Raw genomic sequence first — 13,837 nt, forward strand, 5'->3', positions numbered from 1 at the left:
TCGGTTTACTAGTACAACTAAATCTTCCTGTCAACACGTCTTTTGGAGAACAGGGTGTGGATAGGCAGAATGATAAGCAGTAAACTGTGTGTACCTGTTCAAATTTTCCAAGGCTAGAAGAGAAACTGTTGGGCAGAAAGATGGGAAATCCTCAGTGTGTTCCTCCAGGTAGTTAATTGTGAGTCTATTATGCAGACTGTTGTGTTTCAGGGCTGCAGGAATTTTGTTGTACAAAAGTTTTTTGCAATTTATAGATTCATTGTGTTGTCAAAGCTGTGACTTGTAAGATAAAACAAAACCATCATACCTCCTCCAGCTGGATCACCTGAAGATATATTCTGAAATTAAGGTACAGTCATTTATACCTCAAGAAGGAAAAGTAAGAATTAGAAGTGGTTGACTTTTCTTTTTTTTAAGGGGGGGGGGGGGGAATTTCACCGGAGAGGGAACAAATGGCTACTTCAAATATTTTTACTCCATATGATTAAAAAAAAGTACGCCTCAATCAGAAATATATTGTCCCACATTCTAATTTACAAACTCGTTTCTGGCTTTCTTCCATGCCTTGCTGTGTATATATACAGGTAATATACTGTACTCTCACAACTTGAGAACATGCGACATATACCTAAACTATCCATCAAATGTACAGCTAGTCTTAGTCATACAGACTATATGGCCTCTTGTGTTTTTAATCAGAATTCAACTTGAGAAAGGTGAGCACCTGCTAAGTACAACTACCAGCATACAGAGTTAACTGTCAGTTGTTGATCCTGCAAATGTCTAAGTACATCAGGAATTTCAGTGAGTAGTCTCACTGCTGCCTCAGTAAAGCTGGGCATATGTTCCTTAAGTATTCGTGGAGTGGGGCCTAAAGACAGAATGCGTTGGTATTGAAGGCCTGAATGTGTCTGTGGAAGACCGCTTCATTAGCTGCTGAAGTGACAGAAGTTCTTGCTATTTATTTCAGCAGATTCAGTATTTCATGATGACATACAGGATGTTGCTGGGAGGTGCTAAGACGCACGGTGCTGGATGTTAAAGCATGCGCCCTCTTACTATACTTCATCTCCTCTGAATAGCTGAATGAAATACACAGTAATTCTTCCCTCCCCATAGTCACTGTCAAGTCTTTCATGGTTTATTTATTTACTTAAGAATTTGGCAAAATGCCTTATGTTGGATTCAATCCTGTTTAGAAGGAATGTTTGGTATTACAATAGAATGATTTTAGCCAAATTTTGCAAATATTATTTAGCATTGTTGTTTCCTTTACGTACGGTTTGGGTTTTTTTGAAGAATCTTTCCTGTTTATTTTTTCTTCAGAATATTGTAGCTACTGGAAGAATTTCTGAGTTATGTGAAAGCACCGGCCTTTTTTTTTTTTTTAGCTACAACATTTCCTATCTATAGTCATATGCTTCAGGGCATTCTAAACAAGTATAAAAGAGCTGCTATTTGCCACCATTGACTGCCTCTGGTCAATTAAGACTGCAGCAGCATTTAAATAAGCTCAGGTGTCTCGCTCAGTGCAGGCTGTTGGCTTGGAATGCAAAATTTGTGAGCTCTTCTGACTGACTTAAATTCAGTAGCAGGAATGGCAATGATATGAAGTATAGCCAACACTAGGGAAATCCCTGGGGCAATTTGGATGAAAGGATTCTTGGTGTAGTTGTACCACTTGTACCATTGACTCTGACAGCAGAGCCACTGTAAGTGGTTGCTCCTGCCTTCCCTCCCACCCCGTATCACAGATGTCCGTTTCTGTCACTGTGCTGTGACTCCTCATGTTTTTCTCTGTTATGATGGTCCAGTTGTTTTGAGTCACACTAGAAATTTCAGGCATAATTTCACAACATGGAGTATGCTGACAGAACTGCTCAGGAAAGCCAATGGGACGCTCATATTCCCCTTCCAAACCTTACCTGTACAGGTTCTGGAGCTTGTTGAACTCTTCTATACCAATTTAAGTTGCTAAAATGGCTAACTGAACATTCAGCAAAAAAGTAGAGAGGTAAACCAACTACTACACTCAATAACGATTTTAGAAGTATTGGAGCTGCTGTAAAAGAGTCGAATGGTAGAACTGGAGTCAGGCAGGAGGGAAGGCAGCGGAACCTTCACCTCTTTTTGACAGTAAGCTGTTGCTTCTTTGCTTGTTGTACAGTATCAATGAAGCTGGCCGAGTTAGAATAGAATCATTTAGGTTGGAAAAGACCCTTAAGATCATTGAGTCCAACCGTAAACCTAACGCTGCCAAGTCCACCACTAATCCATGTCCCTAAGTGCCACATCTACACGTCTTAAATACCTCCAGGGATGGTGACTCCACCACTTCCCTGGGCAGCCTGTTCCAATGCTTGACAACCCTTTCGGTGAAGAAATTTTTCCCAATATCCAATCTAAACCTCCCCTGGCGCAACTTGAGGCCGTGTCCTCTTGTCCTATCGCTTGTTACTTGGGTAAAGAGACCGACATCTACCTCGTGCCAACCTCCTTTCAGGTAGTTGTAGAGAGTGACAAGGTCTCCCTTGAGCCTCCTTTTCTCCAGGCTAAACAACCCCAGTTCCCTCAGCCGCTCCTCACAGGACTTGTGCTCTAGGCCCTTCACCAGCTTCGTTGCCCTTCTTTGGATGCACTCCAGCACCTCGGTGTCTTTCCTGTGGTGAGGGGCCCAAAAGTTAAAATTATTCCCTCCTTCCCCTTGCCCCTTTTTGAAAGCTTTTTAAACTTTCATTTTGGTTTATGGTATGGCGCCACAAGAAACTGTATCAGCATAGCTGAGACACAAGCTTCACAGAAGGTGAAGAACAGGTCAAAACGGGAGCAGAAAGGGAACAAACTTCTGAAGCTAATGTTGTCATGGAACTTCACATCCTTTATTCCTCAGCTGTCTCTGGTATCTGTTTCGAATATGCATCAGATGGAGCTTGTTCAGTGTGCAGGATATCGGTTTGAATGGGAAAGCAGACTACTTAATCTCCATAGGGGTTATTTATTCTCTTCCCTGGCAGATGCTGATTTTCTTTTCCCTGAATGGTTTTTTTTTATAGGCAGTTATGCTATACGGATGATTTCTTTGGTTGCTTTTATGCTTATTTATGCTAGAAATTAAAGAGCAAAATTATACTGCTATTCTTGAAAGCTAACTGGCATTCTCTCCTGTGGCATTATGCCCACACTCCCTGTCAAGATAGGTAACTTGAAGCTGTTGCCGAGTACCTGGTGAAGAGCTGTTACACTGCGGCACTGCAATGTACAATTGAAAGGGTAGTCCTCCTCCTCCCTGCTCAAATGGTCCCCTCTCCTAATTTTTAGTACTGTAGGCACTTGCAACAAGGAGCGATGAAATTGATTACGCTCTCTGCCAGTGAATGACTGACTGAATGTACCTCCAAATGTACACATAAATGAAGCATTAGTAACTACAATAGACTTGTTTACTGATCGGTTTGTTATGCAGCCTTAGAGTAAATAGCCCTCCAAAGCAGAAAAGTGAGCTAGTAAAATTTCTGCACCCACCATAACATCTGGCGATTCAGCCTGTGAATATCGAGATGATCGTGCCAAGGCTTTAGCTGTCCAGGATCCATGCAGTGTGCTTTTGCAAGGATTCAGACACTGTACGCAGTGTTTGAGCTGTATCTCTTTGTTTAACTTCCTCCTATTTAAGCACCAAAGAAGAATTTGCGTCTTGTTTCTTTTGAAGGGTGAAAATCAACAGCTCTTGACCATGCTTGTATACATCCATGAAAAACCACAGTCTATGAACACACACCTGTACTTGGTTTTGGTTCAGCTTCTTAGGGCTTGACAAATGCTGCTTATAAGCAAAGCCTGCTTGTGCTTAAGCGGATGCTGCCTTCCTGAAGTTGGGAGACGTGAAAAGTCAGTCCATTTGCGTACCTTAAGATTATGGAGTACCTCATTGTAGATTTATCCATCTGTTTCTGGCCACAATCAGGGTTTTGATATTTCTGTATATTTGATATCATTTTGTAAAGCCCAATTGTGTTTTTCTTTCAGAAATGGCTATTTGTAAGTATTAAATTACTGTACTTTTATGGCCTAAGTCTTGCATCTAAACCACAGGCATTTGTTTTCTATGCATCTATAGCTAATGGAAAATACAGATGTGCTGTTTTTTTCACTGTTGCAATTGTTTCACTAGAAGCGGATTCTTAGGAATTAAATTAGTCCTAATAATTAACAAAGCTCTGAAAAGGCCAAAAACCAGGAGGAGGGCATATGTCAGCCCTGTTAGGAGGCAAAAGGTTTCTACAGGCAGACACGTCAACTTTGATGGTTTCATTTTTACAGTGACAAGACTCATAACAAATCTGTTGGTTTTTGTGATCTCGTACTCAAAGTGATATTGCTCTAAATCTGTCTTGCAGCTTTTAGTGTAACTTAGTCAAAGCCAAGCTGTTTTTTAAATGATTTTATTTTTCTTCAGGGTCAATTTTGTACTTTTTTTAAATTATTTCTGCATTTACTGAGTCATTATCTCAATGCTGCAGAGGACGCAGCAGGCAGAACAGTGAGCATACCCACACCGCTCTCCCCAGCCAGCCTGTGCTGGGGAGCTGGAGCTGCTCAGGCACTGGGCTGAAGCAGAAAGCAGTCTTCGGACACGTGCAGTTCCAGTTACCCAGCCCTCTGGTTCAAGCATGGCCTTAGCCAGGCACAGAATGGTATGGCAAGGGCACGGATGGATGTGGAGAGGCTCAACTGCCACCTATGCTGTTAGTTCTGAATAATTTGTAAGAGTGTTACAAATTTTGTAAACTTTTTAATGTGCTAAAACTTGGTTATGAGGTAACATTTACAAATAAGGGGTAACTTGTGTACTTGTTTTTGTATTTCAGTCTGATGGGGTTTTTTGTTGTTGTGCCACTGGGCAAATAGTTGTTAAACCTTTGAATTAAAACAAATAAATGCATTTTAATGGATACTGTACAGGTTTGTTATCATTATAATTGTGCCAGGCACTGAGTCTGTCTTGCTTAAGACTTCTTAAAACCAGGTAAGAAAACCAACATTGACTTTCCACTTCAATTTGTAATACTAACAGTTAGAGTCACAGAGGGACTTTAATATTAGATAGGTAATCATCAAATCAGGTAAGAATATGGATTCTCCTGTCTTAAGCAGTCTGTACTGCTAGACGTAGTCTGCCTTGCAGGTAGCAGTTTCTGTAAGCGAGAACAATGATTATCAGGATTTCTGGAAGTTTTAAGCATTTAAGTATGACCTGTGCCTGTTATCTGTCGATCAACACAAGTCAAGCCTGAGTTTACTGGCAGACCTCACTAGGACATAAATCCTTTAATCACTGTTTAAATATTCCCTGTCCATGTCTTTCAGGTAAAGAGCTCAGGAAACAGCATTATAGTAGTATGATGCTTTCCCTACGCTTCTTCCACCGTTCTTGCCTCAACTTTGGCAGTGTCTTCTATTTCCTGTTCTATGGCACTTTAGTAGAACACGTACAGAAGTTTTCAGCTCAAAACTTTGTTTGGAAAGCTACTGTAATTAAGGTACTCGGACAATCTCACACCATGGGTGATGGCAAAGTAGTTTTAATGCACTTCAGAAGTGTTTCTGGCTATAATTAAAAATGCATTTAAATAAGATTGCAATAATGTTGTGACCCAGTACCTCTCAAGACAAGCAGGTATTTCATTGTGTAATGTTCCTGGCAAATACTGTTCCTGGGAAAAGAACATACTGGATATGCCCACCTGTATTATTATAGATGCACTGTAGAAGTTTTAAGTTTTCATGCAGCTGGGGAACAGAACCAATTCTCCAGCTTAATTTCTCTTGAACAGAATGAAGACTGATAAAACAGCTTAAGTAGAAATCTAGTATGAAGTGCTTTATGGAAACCTGAGATGAACTAAGCAAGCAGTTTCCTTTTTCAGGCACTGCTAATTATCCTCTGCATCTCTCTAGAACTCTAATTGCAAGTCAGCCCTTCATTGTTTAATACCAACATATATGTAAGAATAAGCAAGCTTCCACCTCTGAAACATCCTTAATACTCAGTACTATTTTGCTAGTTTGATTTTTATAGTGGGATAACTACATAGCTGGCTAAAGTAGCAAGAAGAGTGGGAAACTTTTGGAAGGATGTTTTAACTAGCTATACATCTCAACAGACTGAGTTTTAGGAGATTTTACCCAATTCAGACTAATGACACCAAATCTGTGAGATACTAAAACAATGGAAGCTTTTTACTCAGGCAGGTTTTCCCTTCAGAGGTTTTTTTTTTTTTTTAATCTTCTAAATCAAGGCTTCAAAGGAAGTGGAGTAATGGCTGCATCAATCTTCAATATGTAAAGGTTACACAGGTTTTATCGGTTTGTTTTCAAAGACTTTAATATTGAATTAGTCAAAGGCAAACAAAACCACTTCTAAAATCAGATCTGAATTCCAGGGAGATGCTAGGAATTTCTTACTTTGTCTCAGGAATTACGCTGCAGAGGAAATACGCTCCCTTTAACTCAGACTCAGTGGAAAATGTCTCTCAGTGCACTAAGAATTTGGCTCAGGGAACAGAGTTCTCCAAGTCAGTTTTACCTGTCCGGGTACTTTGTTTTGTCATCAGCTGCATTGTGGCTTTGTTGCTTCACAGGAACGCACTCCTTCCCTTCTCAAATAAAACACCTCTTTGGTATCAGCACAGCTATCCATGCCAGCGTAGAGGTTTGCCAAGGCTTCCTCACCCATTGACCAACACCCCAGGAAGCTCTGCTACCAAGCCGGAGCTACTACAGGGACACTGAAAACTGGTGCTGACAGTTAAAGCTGCTCATGAACTAAAGGTTCTGGTGTGCTGTTCTCACTGGATCTGCTTAAGTAAAACAATTTAAAAGTGGCCCCACTGTGGTAAGACTAAAAGCTTTTGGGGAAGGGGAAAAGACTTCTTCCCTGGACCTCCACACTTTGCAGGAACCCCATAAGTCAGTGCAAACTCTACCCTATACTTTTTTTCCATAAAATTTGGTCAACATGACAGTCTACACATTAGCTAGATATGACATGCGAGATAAAGAAATCCCTCACGGCAAAGCAAGCTTAGATATTCTTTAAAATCACACCTACTACTGTAAGAGTAATATGAAGAAAGTGTATTGAAATTATTGTAGGTGATACTTCAAGATATTCTTCGATACACATTTTGCCACATTATTCTGTTGAATAATGTTGCTACAAGCAGCGTAGGCAGTGTATTGGTTACACCAGTATAACTGGTTCTGCAACAAAGTTTTGCTCCAAAAGGTTGAAACCGCTTCCCCCTCGCAGAGAATAAGAGGCCCAAGCCTGGACAAAAAATTCCATGTTTAAAGTTAGACATAAAAAGTAGAAAACCGAACTGATAACTAGTATAAATACTGATAAGTATACTGATATAAATGATATAAATGCTGATTTAACTGGGAACATTTAGTGACTCACTTCTGAATTAGACTGAAAGCTGCAAGCACCTGTCCCCAATCTGTTCCTACAGTAGGCAAAATGGAAAGACAGAGTTAAGCACAGGAAAATACTTCTAACACATCATTAGCCTTTAACATTAACACTAAGTGCAAATGCTTAAATAAAAAAATTGACCAAGCCGCACAATTAAGCAGAGAAACATAAAAAGAAATGGTGATTCTTTTTCCTTATTTTATTGGGTAAATGATTTAAAAGGTAATAACAATAGTGTTAAAACTACTACAATATCTTTCCACAGCCATATCTCACAGACCCACAGATAACCTTCTATTTTTTTTTGCTTTTTCCTCATTTTTCTCTTTTTAAGCCGTACTTATATTAAAATGCCCATTTCAACAGTTTCTTCACACTAATAGCAATTAAATGTGGAAGGAAGGAGGATCTAGTTATAAAGGAAGGGGGTTCAGGTAATCTGTGATATTATTGTAATCAATCAAGTTACTAAGGAAGGAAGGAGAAGACAGAGGCCTTACAAGCTACTCCAGGTAGCTCTAAGCCCATTGTGTGTCACCATTGCATTAAAGATAACTCAAGATGCTGGTGAACAATTTAAAGTAATTTTTTTGGTAACATATAAAACACTAAAATAACTTAGAAACTAGATCCAAATATCTTGAAAAGAATCAACTTTGATATACAAAAACAGTCATAAGTTGTTACAAAAGTTTCAAACAAAAGTTTGTTTTCTCAGTGCGTTTATGTACCAGCGCAATTACTGGGTCCAGAGCAAAGAAAGAGGTTTTTATTTTTTATTTTTTCTTTAACAGTAATAAAAAACGAGGAAAACATATCTTTGTATATAAAGAATCATTGCTGGTCTTAAGAATAAATGTAACCAGAAACCCTTAAATCTGAGAGGCACACTTTGGGTTTCTCTCTTTTTTTTTTTTTTTTAAACTTTTTTTTTTTTAAACATAAAAGGAAAGTCACCAGTTTATTTAAATGGAGGAGATACTCAGACTCCCCAAATAAACTTAATTCAATTAACATCACTAGCAAAAATCAGTTAGAAACTGTACAAAAATAAAAAAGTTAACACATTTAATCCTGCAGGGATTTTGTAAGGACTGGAAGGCAGGCTTTAGGAGCAGCATTTGGGCATGGCTGGAGGCTTCTTTGGTTCGATCTAACACACATAAGAGATGTAACTACTCCAGACAACAATTTTAAAAACCCGCACATCTGAAGACAAGTAAAGAGGTCCGTATACAAACGCCAGGGTGTGCAAATGGATTCGACTGCCTTGATTTAATAGTGTATCTGAGGTCAGAACTCCAGTGTGCCCTCCCCCTGCTATGATCAGCGTTGGGGTTGAGATGGTGAAAAGTCAGTGCTACAGCAGTCTAGGCAGAAGGAAGGCCACTTGAAGCATGACTACGTAATATTTTCATGTCAAGTCTACGGTTTTGTTGTCTTAACTCAGTTTACGGAACAGGGTTTTTAGGAACATTAAGAATTAAAAAAAAACCCCAACAATCTCTTTAGTGAATAAGGCAAACTGAGTAGTGCTCATAAAAAAAATCAGCATTCCAACTTAAAAAACAGTGAAATAAGCTACTTGGTTGTACCTTAACTTCTTATAAAGTACTCCAAATAAAAAAAAAATATTAAAAATCTGTATCTAAAACCAGCAATATATCTAAAAGGGTACTAAACATAACTACGAGGGAATGACATTTGTGAAAGCAATCGTTGATCAGCTCTAAGCCAACAGACCTATTCTGTCCCAGTGCATGTCACAGTAACTGCACGTTTTGTACAAATAAACCCACAATTACACAGAAACAATCCATAGCATTTTCAGCACTTGCATGCTGAGGAGGTAGGTGCCCTAGAAACACTGTAGATAGACTGATTATTCCAATCTTTTCAAAAAAGTATCATACAATCTGATTGACCACAGACTCTGTAACAGTTTTTTAATTAGTGATACAAAACTCTGGTCCAGAAGGGTCTGGCATTAACTCATTTCAAAAAGCACACCTTTACAGTTTGTATAACACCCTTTTAACTATATTTTTAAGCAACAGCTACTAAGAGATAGACAAAAATGCATTGTGCATTATGCTGTATACAAAAAGGAGACAAAACTATCCTTTTCTCCCCCAAGCCATGGTGGGAAGTATTGCTGACCTTGTCCTTAAAAACCTGCAGGATTGTTTATTCATCAGTATATCATTATTACACTGGTAAGAAATTCTGTATAACATCTGCATATATCGAAGATTTTTTAAAAAATCTGATATGATTTTAGATCCGCATGACCAGTCACGTGACCTGCTTGAGGTTGATTAGCACCTTTCAATACATATATATTTTTATATATAATAGATCTTTTTAAAAAACTTCTAACAATGAGCTCATACAGAAGCATGAGCATGCTGTAACGAGATGACAGATAAAGATGGGGTTGGATGACTTTTTTTTTTTTTTTTTTGCAGCAGAATGATTCAGTTTGTGCTCAGTTTCCCTATAAGGGCAAGAAAAAAAACCAATACAACTCTTATCAGGTAGCCACTTGTTCACAATTTCCACTTGAAGACTAAGCCATTTCAAAGTGTTCCCCAAGTAGAAACAAGACAACAGTATCATCCAAAATAGCCTCTGTATAAACATCTATTAATTTTTGCAGCCTCTGGCTGGCATCTCTTGGCTCCTGAAATTTCAGGCCCTCTGCTTATAAATTAAGGCATCACAACTGAAAATGTTAATATTTGGACATCAAATGCTGTGGATGAAGGAATACCAAAGACCTTCTACAAGAACCTCCATAGAAATTAAGTGGCAAAGCTAACCTCACATAAGGGATGAGCATAATTTATCCATATCTGGTTTTGAAACCCTACTGACACATTTTTACAATTAGTCTGATCTTTTTTTTTTAACAACTGAATTTGAATTCATTTTATCTATTTGAATTTTATATATCTATATATATACACACAAACATTCATTATTCAAAATAATTGGAATTTCTGCTTACTGTGGTTTACTCACTCATATTAGGAAGGTCTTTTCTGTAATAGATGGCATGTATTGTCCCCTAGAATATGCACTGCACTACAACAGGTATTAGTGGGAGTTCTGCAGGCACATGAGCAAGGAGCTAGCTCCTACCATATACTGGGCTTGCAAATATACCACGCATACCTTTTACTAAATCCTATTTTTACAGCAGGAAAAAGTTCCAATCAGTTTTCTTTCTTCTGCCGTGTGGAGGGGTATCAGAATTATTACACAGTGCTTACAGCTCTCAAGTACTATTCCTGTAATAGATGAAAACATGTAAAATTATGGCATACTTGTCCTGTGCTCTTTCACAACAGTCTTTTTTCTTTTTTAAACAATAGTTAACTTTATCTAACTATTCATGACTTGATAAAACTCAACAAGTTCAAAAGCAGAAGAAAGAACAAAACAGGGATTTTTCTTTTCCAAAATAGGTTTGCTATAAAAAAAGAAAATCTCGTTTTAAAAAAATCCCCCAAAACCTGACGCCAGAGCAGACTCAATATAGTTTGCTAGAACGTCTGGCGTATTTGCTATATTTTTTCTATGAATTTTATATATAAGTATATAGTTATGTCATAGTCAAAGGCACTAAAATCTAAATCCATTTTCTTCCTAATATGACATCTGCTACTCACCAACCTGTTTTTAAAAACGAATGTCACTCCTAATTTGAGATCATCAGAAAGGCATCGTCTCATTCCAAATGCATTATTATGACTAGTCTTGACAGGGCTGGATTGCCCTCAATTCCCAGCACAGAATGGGAGACAAAGGTATCTGGTAGCCTACCGGATTATGTCATGCCCTATCAATTAGACTACTTGATTCTGAAAATGCTGCCATGTTAACATCACCTCTCATTGTACGTGTAATTGCTTCTCTTCATCCAAAAAAGCATTTTGTATGTCAGCCTTGACACTTTGGCTGTATGTGCTGAATCTGAAGATCATGTATATAGCTACATGAAATTTCTACTGTGAGGGTGAGATATTGTGCACACAACATTAAGAACGTTATGAAAATGCAATTCATTGTCTAGTATAATACCTGAATCTGATATGTTTCATTCCCTGTCACACCCATTAATGCAAAAGCCATGAATGCCTTTTTGCTAAGCAAAGCATCCCTAACTGTAACCCTTAAACTCTTCCTTCCATCCACAGTCACAGAAAGCCTTGATTGATATAATTCAATGTTCATGAAGTAGAAGTTTAAAATTTCATAAAAAACCCAAGGGCTATATATGCTGCAAAAAAATCTGCAGTGACTCAATAATAAAAAAAGTATGGGATCTTTGTAGTAATGCAGTTTTCCCTCCCGTTGCCACGATGAGCTTAATCAACTAAGAAGCCTCAACATGGCAACGGAAACTATCATCATAAAATGGTACAGTAATAGAGATAGCTAGACCAAGAAGGGGCAGGGTCTCCTGGGAAGAGGTCTGCAGAGAGGTCCAGTGACTGGTCATGCGGCTCAGTGTCAGGAATAATGGTTGTATGGTGGAAGGGGGTGCCCAATACCATTTTGGAAATGATGATGCTGACGATGGGCAAGGTACTCTGTGTAGCTCATCGTCATCTTCTCACTACGGTACCTAGAAAAGAGCAAAGAGGCAAATTCAAGAACTGTTACCAGGAAGCTGTAAGTAGCACTAAAAATACTGCACTAGTGGTATGTTTAATAACAACAGCTCTGTACTTCTGATGTTAGGAATAAGATTTAACTTCAGTTGCATAAGGGCAGGGAGGGAACCGCCATGGTTGTCAGGGTCATTCTTGAATCACATGACAAATCACAACATAAATGCTTATGAAAAATATTTTAAGCAAACAGAACTGTTAAAAATTGCTGCCTACTATGTTGCTCGACATAGAAGGTGTAGAAACTCATGATGATTTATTGAGAATGTCCCATATCTTCAGACAACTCTCTACATAAAATCTAGGAGAAAAACTGTAAACAAACACTACGGATCTTTGGGCTGTTGTTAAACAATGAGGATCAGTTGTCTGCCAAATTCTGCTTTTAAAATAATCCTAGCTACATTAAATGGAGTTACATTCTTTTTAGACTAGAATCATAGACTATCTCAAGTTGTAAGGGACCCTTAAGGATCATCGAGTCCAACTCTCTGCTCCTCGCAGGACTACCTAAACCTAAACTATATGACTAAGAGCATCGTCCAGATGCTCCTTGAACTCTGACAGGCTTGGTGCTGTGACCACTTCCCTGGGGAGCCTGTTCCAGTGACCAACCACCCTCTCAGTGAAGAGCCTTTTCCTAACGTCCAATCTGAACTTCCCCTGACGCAGCTTCATTCCATTTCCTCGTGTCCTATCGCTGGTCACCAGAGAGAGGAGATCAGCACCTACCCCTCCGCTGTCCCCCTTGAGGAAGCTGCAGACTGCAATGAGATCACTCCTCAGCGATGAGGTCACCCCTCAGTCTTCTCTTCTCCAAGCTGAACAAACCAAGTGACCTCAGCCGCTCCTCGTAAGTCTTGCCCTCAAGGCCTTTCACCGTCTTGGTTACCCTCCTCCGGACACACTTTATAGTTTGATGTCCTTCTTATATTGAGGCGCCCCAAACTGCACACAGTACTCGAGGTGGGGCCGCACCAGTGCAGTGTAGAGTGGGACAATCACCTCCCTTGACCAGCTAGCTATGCTGTGCTTGATGCACCCCAGGACACGGCTGGTCCTTTTGCCTGCCACGGCACACTGTTGACTCATTCAACTTGCCATCAACCCAAACCCCCAGATCTCTTTCCGCAGTGTTGCTCTCCAGCCTCTCGTCCCCCAGTTTGTACATATAACCAGGGTTACCCTGTCCCAGGTGGAGAATCCTGCACTTGCTCTTGTTAAATTTCATACGGTTGGCGATTGCCTAGCTCTCTAGTCTATCCAGATCTCTCTGTAAGGCCTCTCTACCCTCAAGGGAGTCCACAGCTCCTCCTAGTTTAGTATCATTGGCAAACTTAATGTACGTTTGACTCCTGCGTCCAGGTCATTTATAAAAACATTGAAGAGCACTGGCCCTAAAATTGAGCCCTGGGGAACCCCACTGGTGACTGGCTGCCAACCTGATGTAACCCCATTTACTAAAACTCTTTGAGCCTGACCTGTCAGCCAATTGCTCACACAACGTGTTACGGACTTGTCTAGCTGTGTGCTGGACATTTTGTCCAGAAGGATACTGAGAGAGACAGTATCAAAAGCTTTCCTAAAAATCAAAAAAACCCACATCTACTGCCTTCCCTTGGTCAACTAGATGGGTGACCTTAGCATAAAAGGAAATTAAGTTGCTTAAGCAGGACTT

The 13,837-nt window shown here is 39.5% G+C and overlaps 1 protein-coding gene across 2 annotated transcripts in view; it reads right to left on the minus strand.

Moving 5' to 3' along the window:
* Window positions 1–11,888: 11,888 nt before the first annotated feature.
* Window positions 11,889–13,837, minus strand: part of AMMECR1 (AMMECR nuclear protein 1) — a 105,101-nt gene continuing 103,152 nt past the window's right edge. For both annotated transcript variants that reach the window (XM_050901513.1, XM_050901514.1), the window contains one exon: window positions 11,889–12,113. In XM_050901513.1, coding sequence (XP_050757470.1) covers window positions 11,999–12,113 — 115 coding nt within the window. In that variant the 3' untranslated portion in view covers window positions 11,889–11,998. The remainder of the gene's footprint in view (window positions 12,114–13,837) is intronic.

This window comes from Gymnogyps californianus, chromosome 9 (genome assembly GCF_018139145.2).
Source record: "Gymnogyps californianus isolate 813 chromosome 9, ASM1813914v2, whole genome shotgun sequence".
NCBI classification, from domain to species: Eukaryota; Metazoa; Chordata; class Aves; order Accipitriformes; family Cathartidae; genus Gymnogyps; species Gymnogyps californianus.